The sequence below is a fragment of the Mustela nivalis genome, assembly GCF_964662115.1.
Source record: "Mustela nivalis genome assembly, chromosome: 19".
Classification (NCBI taxonomy): domain Eukaryota; kingdom Metazoa; phylum Chordata; class Mammalia; order Carnivora; family Mustelidae; genus Mustela; species Mustela nivalis.
Genome location: NC_139038.1, coordinates 38,109,938 through 38,131,561, shown reverse-complemented (window position 1 = coordinate 38,131,561; position 21,624 = coordinate 38,109,938). Strand labels below are relative to the sequence as shown.

General features: G+C 58.2%; 2 protein-coding genes across 5 annotated transcripts in view; one reads left to right on the top strand and one right to left on the bottom strand.

Annotated features, from left to right (window-relative positions):
* IFT140 (intraflagellar transport 140) overlaps positions 1-21,624 on the bottom strand; it is a 72,004-nt gene that overhangs the window by 14,546 nt on the left and 35,834 nt on the right. For all 4 annotated transcript variants that reach the window (XM_082713592.1, XM_082713591.1, XM_082713590.1 and 1 more), the window contains one exon: positions 19,512-19,699. In XM_082713592.1, coding sequence (XP_082569718.1) covers positions 19,512-19,699 — 188 coding nt within the window. The remainder of the gene's footprint in view (positions 1-19,511; positions 19,700-21,624) is intronic.
* TMEM204 (transmembrane protein 204) lies at positions 1,920-16,765 on the top strand. The gene is made up of 3 exons (XM_082713597.1): positions 1,920-2,802; positions 6,922-7,077; positions 16,035-16,765. Exons 1-3 carry the CDS (start codon positions 2,523-2,525, stop codon positions 16,277-16,279), a joined length of 681 nt encoding a protein of 226 aa, XP_082569723.1. The 5' UTR covers positions 1,920-2,522; the 3' UTR covers positions 16,280-16,765.

Sequence of the window (21,624 nt, the reverse complement as noted above, 5' to 3'; positions counted from 1 at the left end):
CCTAGGGATTCTTGAGTGGTCCTAGTCCTTTTGGGAGAAGGGGGCCATGGCAGAGGGCCATGGGGGCCCCCTGAAACCCCCAGAAGGTTGGAGCAGAGATGGGGGGACAGGACACAGGCCAAGGAGAGAAGACAGTGGAAAGAACTCAGTTGATGCATTTGCTACAAAGTCTGCTGGGAGAAATGCTGAAGTGGGCCAAACCCTCATGGAGTGGAAGGACAAACGACTCCCCAAAGACCCCTGTCTTGCAGGGACATAGGCTTGGTGGTGCGGGGGGCCGTGCCTTGCCTGCAGCAGGTGCAGAGCCCCCTATAAACATGTGATCCCAAGTAATGGGGGCCAGGGAATATTTTTGCTGTTCTGATTTTGTAATAATCAGGACAGACTAAAAATTGGCTATGTTAAAGACCACGCATGTGTCCCCAGACCTGGTTCTTTCCCTAGTCTGATCAAGGCTGATGATAGAACAGGTCTGATGTATTTGATGCATCTCTTTTTTTTTAAGATTTTATTAATTTGAGAGAGAAACAGCATGTGCACATGCCCGAGCAGGGAGAGGGGCAGAGGCAGTGGTGTGGTAAGAATTCAAGCGGACTCTGCATTGCACACGGAACGTGATGCGGGGCTCGACCCAAGACGACCCCACAACCACAACCTGAGTAGAAACCAAGTGCTGGACGCTCAACCCACGGAGCCACCCAGGTGCCCTTCTGATGGACCTTATGTATGTGACTCCAGGCCTCTGACCACCCTTGAGAGATGACAGCTCAGCGAATGTTAGTGATTTTTGAAGGTAACCCCTGCCCATTTAACGATTAGCAGTTGCCATTAAATGAGCTGTAAAACTAAGAACCCCCCCCCCAAATGAAAAAACCTACAAAGTAACAGGGGCTGAGGCTTCCAAGGCACATAGGGACTGCTGTGTCAGAGACGCTGGAGCTCCCCAAAGCTCCAGAAGCAGGAGGCGAGTGGGGGGCAGGCAAGCCGAGGGGACCAGACCAGTCCCACTTCGCCGGGCTCATCTTGCTGCCTCTGTCACCTGGGCAGGTGTGTGGCCTCCCTGCACCCCAGCCTCCTCGCCTGTGACGAGGGCGCCAGATGGTGGACGGGCAGCTTGGAGCCCGAGGCTGACCGGACAGCATCCGGGGCGCGCATTCTAGAAGCAGGTGTGCAGCTGCTTCAGGGCGTGGCATCTCAGACGGTCAGCACCGTCTCTGACCTGCGTGTCCGCATGTGCAAAAGGGACTGAGCTCCTTCATCGGGACACACGGTCAGCACAATCACAGCCCAGGCCACAAACCCCAGTCCCTCCGCCCTCAGACCTTGCTGGGGGACCTGCACTGCGGGTCCAGGACCCGCCCCCCGCACCTCCCTCCAGGACCACGCTCTGGCCTGCCAGTTCTGTGGGTATGGGCCCCGATCTGCCCATTTGGGTGGCAAGTGGGGACCTCTATACTGTGCGGGGCCATGTTGTCCACTGTCCGTGAACCCCTGTGACAAGCGCAGGCCCCGGGGCACCTACATGCCCGGGGGAACCACAAGATGGCTGTGGGTGACCGGCCACCCACGCCCTGCCCACCCAGGCCCCGGGCCCAGGGCAGGAGTGTGCCCCGTGGGGACCACCTGCCTCCATGGCTGCTGTGGAGTACCTGAGCGCAGGGCTGGTGGGGTGTGAGACAGATAGGTGGGACCATGAGTCTGCTCTGGGCAGGCACCCGGGCCTTCCCTTTAGGAAAGGAAGGTGGGGAGGGCAGGGGAGGAGGGTCCCGGAGCAGGAGCTGAGAAGGCCACCCTGCTTTCCTATCAGGAAACACATCCTGTTAGTGTCTGGCTGCCGTGGCCTGGCCGCTATTTGTTGCAGTTGGCTACGCCCTCCATCCAGCTAACAAAAAACAGCCTCAAAAACAACCATTTCCTCTCTGCGGAGTGGCGGTGGGGGGGCGGTGGGGGGCCGCACGCGCGCACACACACAGACACACACGCACACGCACTTCCCCGCCACAGGCGCGCTGCCTTCCAGGACTAGCTGTTTCACGGCGGAGGCACGGGGCAGGGTCTCACACGGCAAGAGGCGGAACGGCTCCCGGCACAGCTAGCCCCGGCCCTGCTCCGAGACTGGCTGCTGGCTCCGCTGTGTGGAGCTGGTTCTCAGGAGTGAGGCGGGACAGACCCCCACGTTGCTGCCCACCTCTCCGGTTTCGTGTGGGAAGAAGAGGCCTTGCCTCCCAGGAAGACGGCGCGCGCACGACTCTGGACTCTCGCGGGTGCCCCGGCTTCCCCCCAAGGATGGGCCGAGAGGCCGGCTGCAGCTCAGGCCTGGCCCTGCTCCAGGTGCAGGAGGGAGGGTAAGGAGGGCCCGAGGTGAGCTCACTGCACCTGTCACACGGGCCTTCCTCATGCTTCGAAGAATGAGTGCTGATGTCCTCTAGCAGCCCCTAGCTGGTCTCAGCTCTCCCTGGCCACAGCAGCTGAGCGGGGCTGGGACTTTCTCCACAACCAGCGGACAGCACCGGCAGTCAGCGATGACTGTCCAGAAACTGGTGGCCACGGCAGTGCTGGTGGCTCTGGTCTCCCTTGTCCTCAACAACGTGGCGGCCTTCACCCCCAACTGGGTGTACCAGACGCTGGAGGACGGACGCAAGCGGAGCGTGGGGCTGTGGAAGTCCTGCTGGCTGGCGGACAGGGCCCGGGGAGGACCGAGTGCCGGGCTGCGGCCGGGGCAGACAGACTCACGGGACTGTGAAGCTGTGGGCTGGGGCTCTGAGGCGGCAGGCTTCCAGGAGGCTCGAGGCACCGTCAAACGTAAGTCTGCTTATCTTTGTGCCTCCTTTATAGGGCGGTCAGGACCCGCGAGCTCTGATGGCTCGAGGTGGGCCTGGGGCATGCGTTTGGTGACGGGCAACCCGGGCGAGCCCCGAGCTCTGAACCCACCCTCCCAGTGGGGCCCACACCTGCCCCGGCTCCTCGAGAACAGAATTCTTCCTGTGCGGAGGTGGGGATTTTCTCTGCCTCCACGCACGGGGAAAGGGCAGACACACTAACCAGATCAAGAAGGACCCACTTTTCTTGGTGGAAAATACACCTTGTTAGGGAGTAAAATAAACAAGAAGCTTAAAAACACGTGGCTGAGTTCTGACTTCATTCCACAGCTGTCGGGGTCATTGAGGCAGGACTTCTGGGAGACCAGCCACAAGGGTAGAGAAGGGGCTCCCGGCCATGGCTCTTGAGAGAGTCCCTTGCTGTCTTGTCCTGACCCTGGCCGATCGCTGGCAGTGGTGTCTGTTTACTGCTCTGGAAGGTGGGGAGTGGACTTTGACCATGGGGTCAGGTCCGAGTGTGTGGGTGGGAAGGCTCGCAATGAGACATTGGTCACCTAATGTGTCATCTATGAGGTCACAGCCGCTGACAGGCAGAGGTCTCCCAAGCTGACTCTTCAAAGCTGTTGATGAGGGTCTCGCTCACAGATAGGCAGGAGGCAGAGATCGCCCTCTTGAGAGCACGAGGCCTTGGCTGGGCCTTTGCTAACTGCTCTGCGTCCGACAAGTCCTCAAGGAGCACAGGTGAGGAGTTCTATGCTTGGGGTACGAATGTCCCCACCTGCCACGTGCTTGGAGGAAGTGCGGCGGTGTACTTGAGGAAGTGCGGCGGGGGTGGCATCCAAGTCCACAAAGAGATGGAGGCTGCAAGAGACACGTGTTCAGCCGAGGTCCCTGGGGGGCGGGGAGGACAACCCCAGTCTGCCCACTCAGAGCCCCTTGCCACACAGCCTGGGGTTCTGTCAGCCCCTCCCACCTCCCTGACGCACAGGACTTTCAAACTTTTCCACAGACTCTCAGAATTCAGTGCAGCTGACCTTGTGTCCCAGGGGACTCGCTGGGTCCTGGGGCTGTCCTGAGGAGTCATGCAAGCCAGTGACCCTGCGGCTCTAGTGTGGGCTCTGTGCTGCCCGGCCCACAGAGCACTCCCAGCCTGGGCTGCAGGGTCGAGCAGGTGCCCTCCCTGGGCATCCATACCTTCTGCGGCCTTGCCGAGGCCAGGAGGGTACACGGGGTGGGGATGTGCTCTGCCTCCAGACCCCCTGCCCACCTGGCCAGCTGCCTGTTGTCCCTCCCTGACTTGATAAGCTCTTTGTGGAACTTCTACAACAACCTCGCTGCTGGTAACGCATCTGTGGCGGCTGAGCCTTAACCTCTGAGCACCAATGTGTGCCCCAAGCCAGGGAGACACCACGGAAGGTTCTTGTGAGGGACGCTGAGTCCCTGACGCACTCCTCACCGGGTCCGTGTGCTCAGGCTGCAGGGCGGCCGGAGGCTCATCTGCGAGCAGCCTCCCAGCACCTGGTTTCCGAGTTCCCAGGCTCAGGCCCCCAGGGAATACCCCAGCCCCTGTGCACCGCCACTGCGCTGGGTGCAGGGATGGGGGAGAAAAGGGAGGCTGGAGCCATGCTCAGATGCGCGCTGGCTCAGCACCGAGCGCCCTGCCGCGCCGCAGACTCCACAGTCATCCCGATCCGGGAGAGTCTGATGTTGGTGGCCACAGGCCTGACTTGATCCATCCCCAGCTCCCCGTCTCAGGTGCGAGAGTCAGGCCGTCCTAGAGACTCTAGACGTTGCGGCGGGTGGGGGAGCCGTGGCGGCAGCTCAGGGATGGGCGTCATGCTCGTCTGCTCTGCTCCCAGGGTCCTGGCAACACCCTGCAGAGCCCAGAGTCCAAGACACCCGTGTTCATGGGGCACATGTGGTGAGGTGGCCCCACCTGATGTCCTGGACTCCGTCAGGGAACTGTGTGCAGGGTTCCGGAGTGATACGGCACGTGGAGTCCTGTCCTCCAGAACCAGGGGCTCTTCCTTCCCTCTACCTCACTGGGCTGTGTGCGGCGGTCGTGATGGTTACCCCTGCTCGGGGGGCTTTCCTCACTGGAAGAAGCGGTGGGGACTTGGCAGGGATGAATCCTGGTCGGACTTGTTCTCCGGGTGTTTCTTTGTCGTTCCAGATTCCAGACATTGTCAGGACCCTAACCTCCTTTTCTAAAGCGAGGAAGGGGTGAATAGGCATGCGGTTAAACCTGGGGCACCCTGCCCAGGGGGGTCACTGCTCTCTGACCCCAGCGGGTGAGAAGTCTCATCACCGAGGCAGACAGAGGGAACTGGGGCTGGGGTGCGATGGTGTGCGTCATGCTCGGACCGGCCACAGACCCTCCTGCCACGTCCTTGCGGGGTGCCACTACCCAGGCTACGCACATGGTGACGACAGCCCGTCAAACACCAGCGCCTGGTGTGCCCCTCCCCACTTAAAGGTCCCCTCCAGGTGGCTGGCGGACAGAGTGTGGCCTGCAAAGCAAACTTTTCAGGCAGGTGGCAGGTCTGCAGGCCGTCACTGCTGTATCCCTCCCCCTCCCACACTTCCACATCCACAAGGCCAGAGGCTGATGGGGTGAGGAGGCCACGGGGGGCCGTGGGTGGCCAGGGTGTGCTGTTTGCTCGGCGCCCCAGGAAGGACAGAGAGCTGGGTGGAGAGCGCAGGAGGGCCGGCCGCTCCTCTCCGTGCAAGTGTGCACCACAGACTCCTTGCCCGGCGTGCGACGCTGCACCGGGGAAGCCCACAGTTCCCTGGGCTGGCTCTGAATCCGAGTGCCCACTGTGTTTACCGCCCGTCATCTCTGAGGTCACACCACCTCCCAGATCCGAGCACCTCTGAGGGTAGAACCTCTGCGTGGTCACGTGTTGGTAAAACTAACTGCGAAGAACACAGGGCGTGAAGACCCCAGAAGAGCATGTGAAAAGCAGGGGAGGCAAGTCGGCCAGTCTTCAGCACACAGGAAGGGCCGGCCTGGAGCCCGATCTGTCCTGACGGCAGGACCAGTCTGGCGTTTGGCACACATATGCGGCCACTGGTCAGGCTGGCTGTGCCGTGGGTTCTGCCGTGAAGACCTTGTGGGCAGCCAGGAAGGTTCAGGCAAATTGGCCTGAAGCCTGGCTCTCAGCCTGAGCAGTGACCTCTGGCCTGGGGAGGTGAGGAAATGTGGGTGCTGGTGCCTCTCCACCAGGCCCCACTGCCGCCCTGGCACCAGCAGCCCGCACTCGCCAGGCCCCACCGTTGGCACCCCAGGTGCTTACTGACTCAGAGGAGTGTGAGGGATTCTAGCAACGGTAGAAACACTGTGCAGTTGCCCTGACGAGCAGAGCGTGCGCCCCCAGCCCGGGCAAGAGAGTGGCGTTGGGGAGAAAAGTCAGAGGGTAGAACTGGCCGCGCTCACTGTCCATGTGGCTCATCTACACCGCCAACCATGGCAGAAGCAGCTGCTGATTCAGCGATTCAGCACGATGAGGAAGCTCGATGGGTGGGGGCTGTCATCCTCCAGCAGCCCCTCTGCCCTCAGGGCCACCCTGACTTCCCAGTGGCCAGGCCTCTGCTGCTATGGCCCTGCCCGTGTCTGTGCTGGCCTCAAGGAAAGGCCTGGAATCTGCAGGGGGCAGGAGCCCTCAGCCTCCAACAGACAACGGGGAGGAGGAAGCCGCTCGACACGTGATGGGCAGGGGCAGCCGGACCTGGGGCGGGCAGAGGCCTAACGTCTCGGCTCGCTCCGGGCTCTCAGGCGCTAAATACAAAGGCCACCCGCCCACCTGTGGGCCACAGTCACAGACACAGTGGCAGGCTGGGGCCTGGTGGGGCAGGGCCGAGACAGCCACGGTCCTCTCTGCTCTCAGGGCAGGGGCATCGTGGGGGAGGGGCCTGACTTCCCAGGGGGCGTGATCCTGCCTACACGTGCGGAAGCTGTGTCCCTCTGTGGACCTTTTGTGACAGCGCATGGGAGCTAGAGCACGAGGGGCCAGGGATGGCGGGTCGGTGAGGCCCCGGGAGCAGACAGAGGCGGGAGCCAGTCCGAGCCAACCACCTGTCTTGTTCTCTGTCCTTCTCACAGTGCAGTTCGACATGATGCGCGCCTGCAACCTGGTGGCCACAGCCGCGCTCGCCGCGGGACAGCTCACCTTCGCCTTGGGGCTGACGGGCCTGCCCCTGATGTCGTCTGAGTCACAGTGCTGGGAGGAGGCCATGGCTGCCGCGTTCCAGCTGGCGAGTGAGTATCCCGGGCCCCGGGCAGGCAGGGTGACTGCATTCTCAGCTGTGTGGGGCTGGCGGGCCCACTGCGGTCCTCTCACATCCCCGCGACCCCCGTGGGTCCCCCTCCCACCTCTCGCTGTGGGCAGAAGCGAGACAGAAACACAGGGGAGGGCACTGAGGTTGCAGCGAGCACCGAGCACCGCTGTGTGTTTCCGGCTGCCCCCATGCTCCCGCACTCTCCTGCTGTGAGAGGGGGCTCTGGGGGCGGGCACTCGAGGCTCCCGGGCTGGCTCTCTGAGGTGTGCGGCATCTGCTCCGTTCTGTGCCCGTCTGCAGCCAGCGTGGCTGGTTGCCTGGGCTAAAGCCCCTCCTGTGATGATGCGGCAGCCTGCCGCAGGCCGCCTCCTCTGCCGCCTCCCCCACTAACGCCACGAGATCGGGGAGGTCAGCAGAGCACGAGGCTCTGGCCGGGCCCATCTACACACTCCGTGACCTGCGCAGCTTCTGGGGACCCGGCCGGGCCAGTGGCGGGCTCTCCCTCCTGAGCAGCACAAAGTGCCAAGAACACTTTCGCACCTGAGCACACGCCCTGTCGTGGCTCCCACACCCAACAGCCCCTGCCCCCAACAGGAGTGAGACTGCTGCAGGGTGAACAGAGAAAGGACACGGGCACACCCAAGGTCCTGAAAGGCTGAGAATGGTGGCAGCAGCGGGTAAACGACAGACAGTACTGTTTCGGGAAGTTGTGCACAAGTGGCCACGGAAGCCACAGAAGCTCTCCACGTGACCCCACGGAGCAGAGGGACTTCTCTGCTGGCTTCCCCCCACCCCGCCTCGCCTCCTTCTCCCCGGGTCAGGTTTAATGAGCGTGGACTCCTGGAGATGTTCAGGTTTTCTGCTGCCCACTGGGGAACATCTGAGCGGAGGGCCTGCGGAAGTATGACGTGTGCCGGGGTGTGGGGACGTGATGAGCCGGTGGAGAGCGGCGGCACGCCCCAGCACCGAAGGTACAGTTCCAGGAGCCCCAGTAAAGACACGGCAGGAAGTCCGAAGTGAATCACTCCGGGAATAATGGCCCCCGGCCCTTATCTTTCTGGAGAATGAGGCTGACAGACTGGCAGGAATTCACATGCTGGAAAGTGACCTGGGTGGGAATCAGGAATTGGAAACAGACCTTCCTGTGCCTTTTAATAGAAGGCGGGTGGTCCTGGACCAGTCACTTCCCCACAGCCGGGTCACCTGCAGGGCCCAGGAATGGCAAGGGCTGACCAGGCGGTTTCCAGGGAAGAGTAGCTCTGGGGCTGAGGCAGTTGGCCATGTGCCTTAGCCCTGTCACCTGCGATCCATGGGAACTGGGGCTGGTACCTCTGTCTGTCCCCGTCAGGCTGGTCTTGAGAAGCAAAGAGATGGGTGAGATGGGATCTCTGACCCCCTCGGCCTCCTTCCCTTGTCCATGGAGCTGGGTAACACGGACGTCCCAGAGGACAGTGACTGTTCAGAAAAATCACTCCTCTGCCCTCTGCTGACCTTAGGGCCATAAGGCAGAAATGGGGTCCTCGGCCTTACTGAGGCTGCCCACTTCTATCACATGGGCTTATCTGAAACTCCATCCCTTCCAGAAGGAAGTGGAAGATTAGGAACAGATATCCAGGCACTGAAGAAATGAACAGAACAGCTCTTGATCCTGAAAATAACTCCTTGCAGGAGAACAAACGGGCCATGGCATTACTTACTTAGAGTTATTGGGAGAGAGAGCGTGGCCTTGGCTTCAAATGGACATCTTACTTGCGGCGAGTCCTCATTCCAGAACAAGACAGTGTTGCTTTCAAATCACACATGTGTTGAACAAGTGGAGACTGGGGAGCCCAGTGAAGGAAATGTGAGCTGTCTGGCAGCATCCCCAGGCACTCTGGGGCCTATCCTGGCCGTGGGACAGGGGTGCTCTCTCCTGTTTGTCCCCACATTGGTGCTGGCTCCACTCACAGACCATCAGACCTGCAAAGGCTGCTGGGAAAAGCCAGGAGCACAGGCTCTGCAGGCTTCTCCCCGAGGCGTCCCACCATCACTCCCACAGGTCTGTTTTGCCCAAAAAGGAAATGCACTTGGCCGTGTTTAGACTTGTTTCATTGACAAACAGTACAGAATGCAGCCGCGTGTCTTTCTTCCACCATGCTGCTAATTTTAGAGTTAGGTTTTTTCCTGTGCTCCGGTCTGCTTTAAACAGTCAGGGAGAGACTGAAGGGCGCCGGGATATCCTGTCCCAGGAGGGGAAATGCCTGCTGGTACCTGTTATGCAAGCGAACCTTCAGTCCCCAGCGCGGGGGCTGGAGGGTGGGCAGCAGGGTGAGAAGGTGCTGACGAATTCACGGGGAGGCCGGACAAGCTGGACTCCCCGCCCGCCTGCCGCCCTTCCCGTCCGGGCACCGGGCCCTGCTCCTCACACCTGCTCCTCCGAGGCACCCTGTTATAGGGACACGTGGGGCCCTGAAGCTGTAGTTCTCAGACCAGTCACTTCCACCTGCTGTATTCCGCCCTTGTCCACGCAGTCACACGCACTAGTTTCCAGCTTCGTTGCACAATCTTCCAAGTGTAATTTTAATTTACCTCAAAGTTGAAAAAACCATTTTCTGTCCCTTATTCCACCTCCATGAACTGATCATCCCAGTGCAACCCCGAATTTCCCTGTGATGACGTCAGGACCGTGGGGGTGGGCAGAGGAGCCCAGAGGATCTGTGATGAGGACCTGCCCGGGCGCTGGCCGACGGGCTAATCCCCACGCGCGCGCACACAACCCCCTCCTGCAGCCTCGCACCCGTTCAGGCTTCTAGAGGCTGACTCTGCAGACCCGTCCTCTGGCCTTTCTTCTCCTGCTCTGGCCAACGGCTGCTTGTGCGAGTCTGCTCTCCCTGCTGCATGAACAAAGGCACACAGTCATCCTGGCGTGATTACTGCGGACGCTGCATTACACACCGAGTGACGCCTGGAGCATGGTAGGCCACTGAGAGCGGATTCGGCAGGCAGTGCGCCTGGCGGGACCCTTGGTGTGAGGCTCCTTCACTGTCCCTGGGATGTCTAGGTGCCATGTCAAGTTCTGAGGCCCCAGATGGCCCACCTTGCCCCTACGCTCCTGGGCAGCTGTGCAGCTGACGCCAGCCTGCCGCTGGGACCGTCCTGACTTCCTGCTGTGGGCCTGCTGGGGACGCCACACTGCCCTGCGGTCAGAGCGGGGCACGCCCTGCCGCACCTGGAGTCCGTGCCAGAGCCCCACCAGCAGGCCTGAGGACCGCCCTGGCCGGTGGGGCCCAAATTTCCTAAGGTGGCCATTCTGTGGCTCTTTGGGTGCTCAAAGTCCTGGGCCCTGGCTGCCGGCTGTACAGGACTGATTGGCCAAGCTAGGTCCCAGGCAAAGATTTTTAGATGGGACAATCTGATAGCTCTTCTGGGCTCCTCCGCTGGCCCAGCTCCGCGTCTGCAGAACTCTGGTCTGGGCTCCCTTCAGTCATGTGAGCAAAACTGCAGCGTGCTCAGACTTCGGTTCTTCTGAAAGCCTGATCGCCACCGCTAACAGGTTTAATTCAAGTACAAACGTTTAGTTCAAACGCAGACTTGCAGAGGCCTCTGCTCTGTGCTGTGCTCTGACTGCCTCCAAGATGGCACTGGGCTCTCCTTGGGAACCGTCTCCAGTGAGTCCTTACCTCCTGTGGGGACGCTGCCCGGCGGGCCTGAGCTCACGTCCCGCTCCCAAGCGAGCGAACGCATAGGTGCAGCTCGGGCCCTCAGCCCACGGTCACAGTCACTTGCACCTCAGGGTGCTGCCCCGCACACACGTCCTGCGGCTGGTGGACTTGCCCACCCCCACTAGCCCGCACCTGGCCCGGCCCTCCTCCTGACACAAAGCCTTCCCAACTCATGGGATGACCGAGGGAGCAGAATCACTGCGGAAGCCTCTGGGCTCCGCGTCTCTGGCTTCTGGAAATCTTAACATTTCTTCTTACGCTGGCAAACTCTAAGGATGCCCTAAATAGTCTGTGCCCCTGAGAATGCTCGTGCTATCAGGCCTCATGGGCCAGCAGACTGGGAAGCGGCAGCTATCTTGGCATCTCCTGAGCCAGTGGGGTTCTGCTGTTCCCATAGGCTCTGGGACCTTCTCAGAGGAATATACAACTTCCTGTTTTTCACAGTAAGGCAGTGCCCGGCTCGGTATGGACAACGTGCCTTTCTGTCTCTGGCACCTGCTTCCCCGGCGCTGGTCCGCACCCAGGCGGCGCCCCACGTTTTCCCCTTACGTCCATGTCCTCCAGGCTGCTCGGAGTGGCAGAACGTCAGGCGCCATGCAGAAGCTCAGTTCCATGTAAACACGACCAGATCCGCTGTACGTTTAGCTCTTCCTTGCCCAGAATCCCTGCCTCTGGGGAGGAACACGTGGATCCCATCATGTCACTGCTCACAGACGCTGGGACACCCCAACCACGGCCATGCCCGGAGGCGGGCCACGTGCGAGTCTGCTCTGTGGATGGTCTCTCTGGAAGCCGTCGCAGGTGCCATGCAAGGCAGGTCTGCTGTGGGAAGGTTCGGGGTTCAGCCCCATGGTCTCTCCTTCTACCATCTGCACGTGCTTGACCGTCACTCCAGCAGGAAGGCCCTTTGACAGGCACTGAGCCTTTGGAAGCAGGCAGGAAGGAAGCGAGAGGGAAGGGATGCGCTGCGGGCTGAGCCGTGATTCACAGCGCCCGCGTGGCCTGCTCACAGGAAGGGGCTGTTTGCTTTGGAAACAGAAATTCATGAGGATGGGACCCCACATGTAGAATTCGGGCTGTTTGCACAAACTTTCCGCTTGCGTTTGTTTCTGGACAAACACGAACATCACTGGGAAGTCTTGGGCAAAAAGTCTCTGGGACAATTCTGAGGGGGTCTGCACAGCAGGGCTTGCCAGAGATGGGGGGCCCGAGGTTTAAGGCCAGCCTAGACTGGGTCTACTCCCAGAGCCCTCGCCTCTCCCCCAGCAGAAGAATTTCATGAAGCAAACAGCAAGCAGGATTTCAGAAGAATGTCTACATGATGGCAGTTACCCAGCATCAAGGTGGAGGCTGGAGGTGGCCGGCGAGGCCACGTGCCTGTCCATGTCCCTGCGGCTTTTCACTGCTGACATGTGGCACACACAGGAGTATCTCCGCGTGCTGTGTGTCTGTGCAGTTCGTGCCACCCGCAGTGGCCCGGGTGGGGTCCACCCGTCCCTGCGCCGGACCAACATCACATCCACCGCAGCTCAGGCTCTTCTGGAAGTTCTGAGCCTGGGCCACTGTTCTAGCAGCTTCCTGGTATCCTCCTGGTCAGGAGAGCCTCCTTCTACATTCGTTTTTTTTAACGCTGGGGAACCAAGCCCTTTTCCTTACTATATGTGTTCTAAGTTGAACTGAAACCAAGTAAAAGCCAACATGGGTCTTTACGCAGAGTAAGTCACATACATGTGGATTCTTCAAGTCTTTTTTCACGTGAGGATACAGAACTAGACTTCCATTCCCACTCTGCCTGGAGAGAAGAGCCAAGTGAGGGGCAGCCTGTGAGGCTGGAGACTTGAGACGCACTGTCCGCGGGGCTGCAGACTCGCCGGGGCTGCTCCTGCTGGGACTTCACAGTGCTCTGGACGGACAGACTCCCTCCAACTCTGTCCCGTCCAGACTCCCTCCAACTCTGTCCGTCCAGCTCCGTGTTGATACTGATCCATCACCTCGCAGGGCATGGGGAGTGAGGTTCAGCTTGTTCGTGCCTCTGTGAGTTCACATTCTCTAGCCCACCGACCTGCCCCGGAGCGCCCTTTCTTTCATCTTTAATATACAAATCTGACTCTCCACACAGAAGTAGCTCCACACTCTGGGTTTGTGTGCATTGCAGGCAAAAGAGCCAAACACGAGGGAGAATGGGATAAACAGACGAAGACAGCGACAAAGTACTAACCCTCCCTGTGTTCAAAGACAGATGCATACATGACACTGACCTCAAGAAAACAAGCAACAAGGCAGTTAAGAAACCCTGTGGCGCTGACCAGTATAGACAGGACAGAGTCCCACATCTTGCCTTGTGGTCCAGCCCCTGCACGGGCCCGAGAGACCCTTGCCACTCAGGGACGGGACGGCACGGTGGTGCGGTGTGGGGTTCCAGAGGCCGGCGGCTGCTCTGCGCATCACTTTGTCGCTGGTCCCATGAGTTACTACTTTCACTGCCTGGAGTTGAGTGTCCATACACGGGGGCCTCTTGGTGTCAACGGCCCAGCCAACACCACTGTCTGGCAGGGTTTACGCGGGCCTGTCCCTACTACCCTGCGCTCACCACACAGGACCGGGGTGACTCAGTTACCTGGAGCCCCACGCTGTGGGGATAAACTTCATCTGCACCCCTGGAAGAAGAAAGCTAGCTCCCCTAGGACAAGGGAAGCATGCCTCCGTAGAGCGCACACAACAGGCCCTCCTGTGGAGCGCGGGCCATGCTGCGGAGCACACGCACGTGCAAACTACAGGAGGGTGTGGGAACCGGCATCCTGCGGCGGCTCCAACCCCAAGTGACGAAATCATGGCGAACAAGCCCTGTGCCCCTGATGGGCTTGGTCACCGTAAAGTTTCCCCGGAGCCAACAGTGCATTCAGTTCCACACACGGGGTCTCCGTGGGCTTGCCTCTGTACTCTGCCCCCACACCTCCCACGCAGCCAGTGGTGCTGCAACACCGGAGCTCAGGCCGCCCGTCGGAGTTTCAAATGTTTCTGCAACCAGAGCAACCCCACATGGTGCTTGGCAAAGGGCGAACACAGACTTGGACGACGGCAGCCGTCGTGGGGAGTTCCCTCCCGCCACGCTGGCCTCCACCGCCACCCTGCCGGCACCACCCTCTCTGCTCGGCCTGGCTCCCTGCCTGAAGGCTCTCACCAGCCTCACCGAGAACACCTGTCCCCCAGCCGGCACCACCTCGCTGTGACCTCAGGCACCGGCCACACACTAGCTGCCTCTCCTGTCATCCCCGCCCACCCCGTCATGCTGAGTCCTGTTGAAACAGGTCAAACAAGCTCCCTTGCCTGGCAAAAAATGTCCAAAGACGCAGAAACATGAGGGGACACAATAAGCACTGTCATTTTCATGGCACAAAATGCACTCCCAGTCCTTTCTGCAGGAAGGCAAACCTTGGTGCCACAGAACTGTGAGTAAGGGACACACTCCTCACTGTGAGAGAGAGATGCCAGAAGTTTCTTTCTGTCAGTGTGCACAGCAAAGAGAATGCATTATTTTTAACAGAAAGGAAGTATCTAGAAGCATTCTGCATATAAAGAGCTCCACAAAGTGCTGCAGAGAACCAGCACAGAGATCAGTCACCGCCACGGTCCTCTGGCATGTGACTGAGGGGGACAAATGTTTCCTCCGTACTTTCTGGAAGGTACAGTGGCAATGAGACCAAACTGCCTGTGCTCGGGAGAGCTCAGGCCTGCCCCTGCCCCTCGCCCTGCACTAATTTACAAGTTTCCAGAACCAGGAGCTGGCACTACCGCGGCTCAGCTCTGGGGCCATAGGGGTCGTGCATGATCTGGTTTCCTGAGGAAAGCAGGAGAGGCTGTGGGGAACAGAGGGACCGGCATGAACAGACGGACGGATGTCACAGCACCGGGCAGGGGGAGGGACTGCAGTGGGAGGCTGGCCTGGCCAGAGCCCAGGGCAGGGGACAGAGACGAGTCCAGGAGGGGCAAGAGGGTTCCATCCGAACCACTGTGAGAGACTGTCCTTGTCAGGCACTTTGGGTTCCAGGAAACAGTTCCCCCCAGCTCACCACCATGGAAGGTAGGGTGCTGCTGGAAAAGACGAGCTTGGGGGCTGCCTGGGCCCCTGCCACCGCCTGGGCCCCTCACCCCAGCCAGACGCGGCCCCCACTCAGCAATGTGCCGCCTTCCTGCCTCATCTGCCTCATCCGGCCCCTCCCGGCGGCTGGACTAGACCAGCCTCCCAGGCAGCAGCACAGTGCGGCCTCTCCTCTATCCCTGTTGGGGCTCCCAGCCCGGACTCAGCCCTGAGCTCTAGCAGACATCAGTGCCCGATTATCCCGGCCGACAGGTCCTGGGCAGGGAACGCTGGTTCTCCTACTGCGAGAACTGACAAGCTGTGAGAGGAAGTGACACGGACAGCGTCAGGTCCGCACGGGGCTCTGTCCACACTCAGGAGAGAAGGCTGTGGGGGGAAGTGAGCAGGAGGAGGGGTGTGGGGGTGTGCGGGCACCCGCAGGACGAGGTGCAGTGTGTGGAGGTGAGGGGAGGCAAGAGCAGAACGGGCCGTGTCTGCAGGCCTGTCCGCAGTCCCCGACCCCACCGCGGATCACACGGGCATGGGGCATTCCAAGTTCTGGAGTTTGAAGAAAACCTCTAGCTTCTCTAGAAGCGAACACAGAGAACAAGAAAACCGCTAACACAGGACTAAGTTAGTCACTGACGTGAGCTGTTCCTGGAGACGACTTAGACAGCTTCTGTGTCTCCCTTCACTTGAATGAATGAAGCGCTTCTGTGAGCTGGCGAGGCGCTTCTGTGAGCCGGCGAGGTGCTCGGCAGAGGAGAGGCTGGCTCCGTCGGGGGGGGGCGAGGGCCAGGCGGCAGCAGCGTTACCTCCACGGGCAGGGTGGCTGGGATGTGGCCCAGCCCTGGAGACCAAAGGATGCGTGCGTGGGGACCAGGCTGCTTTCTTGGGGAGCCCCCCAAGCATTAAGTAGACACACATTGTCCCTCTGCAGCCTCCCAAAGGTCACAGAAGTGCACAGAGGCCGACAGAGCAGCTCAACACTAAAGGGCCACTCATGACTCGGGCTCTCACCCCGAGGCAGACACAGCAGGGAGGAAGGGGGCGGCGGGGGAGAGCAGGGCGCTGCGCTCCTGTGGGGCTCCACAGCCCATTTCCAGTCTTCTTCTGGCTCTGAGTAAGGCTGTCTCAACACTTCTCTCTTGGTTGCAGGTTTTGTCCTGGTCATTGGGCTGGTGACATTCTACAGAATCGGCCCATACACCAACCTGTCCTGGTCTTGCTATGTGAACATCGGCGCCTGCCTTCTGGCCACCCTGGCAGCTGCCATGCTCATCTGGAACATTCTTCACAGGAGAGAGGACTGCATCGGGCCCCGGGTGATTGTCATCAGCCGCTCCCTGACCGCGCGGTTCCGCCGTGGGCTGGACAACGAGTACGTGGAGTCGCCGTGCTGAGCCCGGGACTCTGTTGCTGTGACTAGACGGTGTGGGAGCCCAAGGGCTGTCTGTGCGGGTGATGCGCGGGGTTTGCTATATATACATGTGCGATACCCGGCTACGTTTACTACGTCATATATACGTATATTGTGCGGTCATACACCGCCTGCGCCCCCCTCCTTCTGACGCACCCACGACTCGGCTTCACTTCTGCGCACGCTCCCAGGAGGAGACCGCGGCCAACGTGCACAGATGGTGGCGGCCAGCTCACTTGGCACCTTGGCCTAGGATTAATTTATTCTGTGTCTGCTGAGGAGCAGGTCCTCGGTCGTAGTTACTGTGGTAAAGCAGGATACCCGGGAAGATTTTCTGGAACGGTCTGTGGTCTTCCTCGAGTGCCTCAATTTACAACCAGACGGTTATGGGCTTTCTGACAGGACTGTTCCACATGCCTGTTTTGCTCCTGATTATTTTTTTAAGTTAAAATAAAATGCAAACTTCCCACCACTGTGTAAAACTTGTGTTTTATCCGCTGTGTTGCCACATGGGTGCAAAGAAGTTGGTCGATTTTTCTCTCATTTTTGTGGGTTGGCGGCAAGAGAAGGCTTGAAACGTTTTCAGGACCTGGCGGGAACACAGCTGTGGGCCCTTACCCACACCTCCGTTCAACTGAGTCTCTGAGCCCATGTCACAGATCGAGCACTGTGGCTGCGAGACAGCAGACCAACAATTGGCAGAGTAAGAGGGAAAAAAGGTCTATTTGTTTAAAAGACAATTCACAGAGATTGCTTTAGGTTTTTCCCTACAAAAATCTTCATCCTAGCTTCAGCCAGATGCCGGGTGGGCTACCGATGGCCTTGACAATACACACCGATTCCAAACAACCCCGATCCTACATCTGGGCGAGGTGAATCCGCGCTAACACCCCAGGCGGAAAAGAAAACATCAAAGGGCTGCATGGGAGGGGTTCAGACCTGGCGCCACCCCCGAGAGCCCCAGACTGGCTGACCACACCTGCAAGGGCCATCTGGACACTGCACTGCTTGACCCGGCGCCACCTGGTGGCAGCGATTCCTACGACACGGACACGGGGCCGTGGGTAGCACGCAGAGCTGGGTCCGCCCCAGGCCAGCTGGCTGCCTCCCCAACATGAGGCTGCCTCCTGCTAAGAAACATTAGGCCTTGCTGCTTTCGACCTTCCAGAGAGTGTGGAGATCAGCGTGTGGTTCGTCTCCAGGAAGAACGAACAGCGGATTGGGGTTGGTGCTTTAGAAAACATAAAGCAGGGGCACCTGCGGGGCTCAGTCAGTTAAGCGTCTGCCTTTGGCTAAGGTCATGATCTCAGGGTCCCAGGATGGAGTCCCGCATCGGGTTCCCTGTTTGGTGGGAAGCTGGCTTCCCCCTTTCCCCCTCTCCTCTTGCTCTCTCTCCCCTTGCTCTCGCTCTCAAATAAATAAAATCTTTAAAAAACCAAAAAGAGCAATTGAGAATGACCAAAAAAGCATCTATTGCCTGACCATTTATAATTAACTCATCACACACTGTAGAAATAACCAGGTCATGTCTGATACCAGCACACTCATGGCAACACTCAAGTCTGACCTTCCTTGAACCTCTGAGCTACTGTCTGCAAAGGACTCCCCTCGACCCCAAATCACATGCTAAAAATAATAGTCTTCCAAAAAAATAGTAAAATATTTAAGATCTACAGCTTCACTATATTACACATACAACCATGTAAGGGTATGTGGAAGTATTCAAGTTGACCTTGTTGTCAATCACGGTCTGTGACTGTGTTTATATTAAATGACAGGTGACCAGAGGAAGGCTGGTCCATACCATCCGGACTCCGGTTCACCCCCCAAACTAAGAACCCTCTTTGTCCACATCCACAGCCAGCGTGCAAAAGGCTCTTCCATCACAAAGTCTGGCCTCACTGTGTTAGAAATTAGACAAAGGACTAGGGCTTGTGTGCTATTTTGAAAGGTGCTTCAACATTACAGAAACCTTCGCTGCAGGGCATTCTGTGGCAGGCCAGGAGGGGGGGTGGGGCCTGTTTCAGGCGTCTTGAATTTTTCATCTTTTTCTTCCATTTTAGTTTCATTCTGCAATAATTTTCCTATCCTTTGGAGATTAAAACCTGCCAAATGCTCTTGAGAACTGCTGAATTCTCTCAGGTATAGACAGGAGGCTACTCGCAGACAGCCCTTAAGCAAGAATTTCTTTTAGAAAAGGGGTGTCTGGGTGGCACAGTCAGTTGAGCTGACTTGGGTTTCAGCTCAGGCAGTGAGCTCCAGGGTCCTGGGATTGGACCCACATATGGCTCCGCACTCAGTGGGGCGTCTGCTTTCCCTCTCCCTCTCCCATGCACACGAGTGCTTTTTCTCTCTCTCTCTAAAATAAATAAACAGGGGTGCCTGGGTGGCTCGGTTAAGCGTCTGCCTTTAGTCAGGTCATGATCTTGGGGTCCTGGGATCGCGTCCTGCATCAGGCTCCAGCTTCTCCCTCTGCCCCACCCCCTACTCATTCTCTTTCTCTCAAATAAAAATCTTTTAAAAAACAATCTTTAAAAACTTTCTTTTAAAAAAATTTCTTTTACAGCAACATTAATTGCATTTTCACTATACTGTTTTGAGTGTTTGTTATTTAAACCTTCCTGTCTGGTAGCACTTATTCCCAGAGGAACAGCCATTACAAATATTTAGCAACTGCGACTAGGAAGAACAGTGAACACTTTCTGGTAAAGCGAGCTAGTAGGAGCATCTGGGTGGCTCAGTCGTTCATCTGCCTTTGGCTCAGGTCCTGACCCCAGGGTCCTGGGATCGAGCCCCTCATCGGGCTCCCTGCTCAGTGGGAAGCCTGTTCCTCCCTCTCCCACTTCCCCTGCTTGTGTTCCCCCTCTCTCGCTCCATCTCTCCTTGTCAAATAAATAAATAAAATCTTTAAAAAAAAAAGCAAGCTAACAGTATCCCAAGAGCCCAGGAGCCCCGTAGAGGCGAGCTGGGCTCACCTGCTCTGTGCGCCCTGTTGTGCTCCCATAATACACCTGTTCTGTGACAGCGCACCGGGGGGTCCTGGCATCCCCAAGAGTGGTGGTGTTTCCGCGGGTGACAAACCATGAGATATGCCATGACACAGTCACAGAAGAGTTACTGATCCTCAGAACCTCCGTGGGAAAGGGATAGCGCCCTAAAGACAGACCCCAGAGCCACGCACATCCCCCTGACACCTCCAGGAGCAGAGTCCTCACCTTTTGATGAGTTTGATAGACTTGAAGGCTTCATCCATGTCTCCGACGGTGACGAACAGACTGAAGTGAAGCATGGCGTCCCGCGTGGCCTTATCGCAGTCCTCCAGACCGACGAAGTCTCGTAGGGGTCTCCTGCCCACGCACGGGCACCCTGAGTCCCCCTGCTCTTCTCTGTCTGCTTCTCCTGGCTGAATGACAAAGGCCACAGTTGGTCATCAGCTCGTGGAAAGCAAATGCCTACGCTAAGTCTCTGCCTTGAGAGCTGCGTCAGTGTCGGGTCTGCCTGCAGGCATGGACATGGCAGGTGTGAACACCTAACCACAGACCTGCTAAACGCAGTGCAAGTCTGAGGGCGCTCAAGGTCATCAGAGCCGCTTGCTAATGCCACCTTCTCAATAGTTATGAAAAGACTATGCAGGTGCCTGCCTCCCAGGTCTGTTCTGCCCTAGGAAGAAGTTCCATGACCCACCTGGGCACAGTCTTAAAATTAAGTGACGGCAATATGATTTCAGGTAGAATCTTCTAAAACAATAACCTGGATTCCTAGTGTGCCAGAGGACAAGGAAGCCTCTGCTCTGTGGCCTGTGGTCAGAAGCACAGGACCGGGGCCTGGCATCTGGGGTGGGGGCGGTTGAGTGGGGCTGAGCCCTTAATCTGTGGGACCTGCCGCTGTCTCTGGGTGGATGGTGTCAGGACTGAGTTGGTCATGTTGAGCACAAAGCTGTAGACAGAAGTGTTAAGTCACTATGTTGTATACCTGAAGCTAATACAACTTCAGATATCAACTGTACTTCAGTAAAAAAAAAAAAAAAGAAAAGAAAAAAGGGAAAAAAAAAAGAATTGAGTTGAATTGTCCAGCACCCAGATGGTATCTGAGTGGCAGCTGAGACTTGCAGGGTCCTCTGGGGGAACCACTCACCTCGGCGGAATTTGGCCCAGGAATCCTGATCTCATCCCGCTGCTGCTGTGTGACCCCTGCCTCTCTCTCAGTTCCTAGCAGCCCCCATCTCACTTCTCCCTCTGCTGTTCACCTGTGGTCCCCCATGTCAGCATGTCAGGGGGGCACTTAACCTGGGCCTTCAAACACGGGGAGGATCTGTCAGACCCAGGTGTGGATGGCAAGACTCTTCCAGGTATAGAGCAGAGCATAAGCAAAGGACCCGGGGCAGCCCACTGTCTGGGTGGCTCGAATCTAGGGCTCGTGGAAGAGCACAGTTTGGGTCGTGTCAGGAGGAGGCTGAGTGCTGCAGAGCTTGCACTGAGTGGGAACTTCCAGAAGATGTACGCACAAAGCACAGGGCAGAGGCCTGACTTCCGTCTGATGCTGAGTTCTGACTGAACAGGCACGCTGCGGTTGCGCTTGGGAATTCTCACACAAACAGGACAGCCTGTGGGTCACCTGCCACATGCACTCACCGCTGCCCACATTTTGGAGCCTCATCTCTGTTCTGAGAGGAGGACACAGAGCTGGGGACCCTGTGGGGATCAGACTCACATCCACACCTCGAGCGTGCAGGTGGGGAGCCCCCGGACCCATGCTGAGGGCCTTGAATACAGGCCAGTAACCTGAAGAAGGGCAGCATTAAAGAAACACAATGCTTTAAAGCCATCTGTTACAGCCACATCAGAGGTCAAACTGGGAAGACTTCCGGGGCACCGGGGTGGCTCAGTGGGTTAAGCCTCTGCCTTCGGCTCAGGTCATGATCCCAGGGTCCTGGGATTGAGCCCCGAGTCAGGCTCTCTGCTCAGCAGGGAGCCTGTTTTCCCTTCTCTCTGCCTGCCTCTCTGCCTACTTGTGATCTCTGTCAAATAAATAAAATCCTTAAAACAAAACAAAAATTGGAAAGACTTCCTATATCGCCAATCCGGATGAACAAACTCCCTGAGTCACACACACTGGGTGCTTGTGACAAACACTGCTTGTGCCACAGTCGGAGCCAGGTGAGGGCTCTGTGGTGCGACACGGGTGTGCTGCTCCCACCCAGGGGCTGCCATGATACCGCGGTCCCCATCAAGCCTGGTGACCAAGGCATGCAAGCAGACAGGACCAGCGGGTGGACAAGTGCAGCTTAGAGTAAAGTAAAACAGACCCTGGGAACACGGCAAGGTTCGG

What these genes read in the sequence shown, in the direction of transcription:
- TMEM204 (XM_082713597.1), top strand. Translation starts at nt 2,523, where the DNA reads ATGACTGTCCAGAAACTGGTGGCCACGGCAGTGCTGGTGGCTCTGGTC. An exon ending in GGCTCGAGGCACCGTCAAAC is followed by an intron (nt 2,803 to 6,921) that starts GTAAGTCTGCTT and finishes TCCTTCTCACAG; the next exon opens with TGCAGTTCGACATGATGCGC. An exon ending in TGCCGCGTTCCAGCTGGCGA is followed by an intron (nt 7,078 to 16,034) that starts GTGAGTATCCCG and finishes TCTTGGTTGCAG; the next exon opens with GTTTTGTCCTGGTCATTGGG.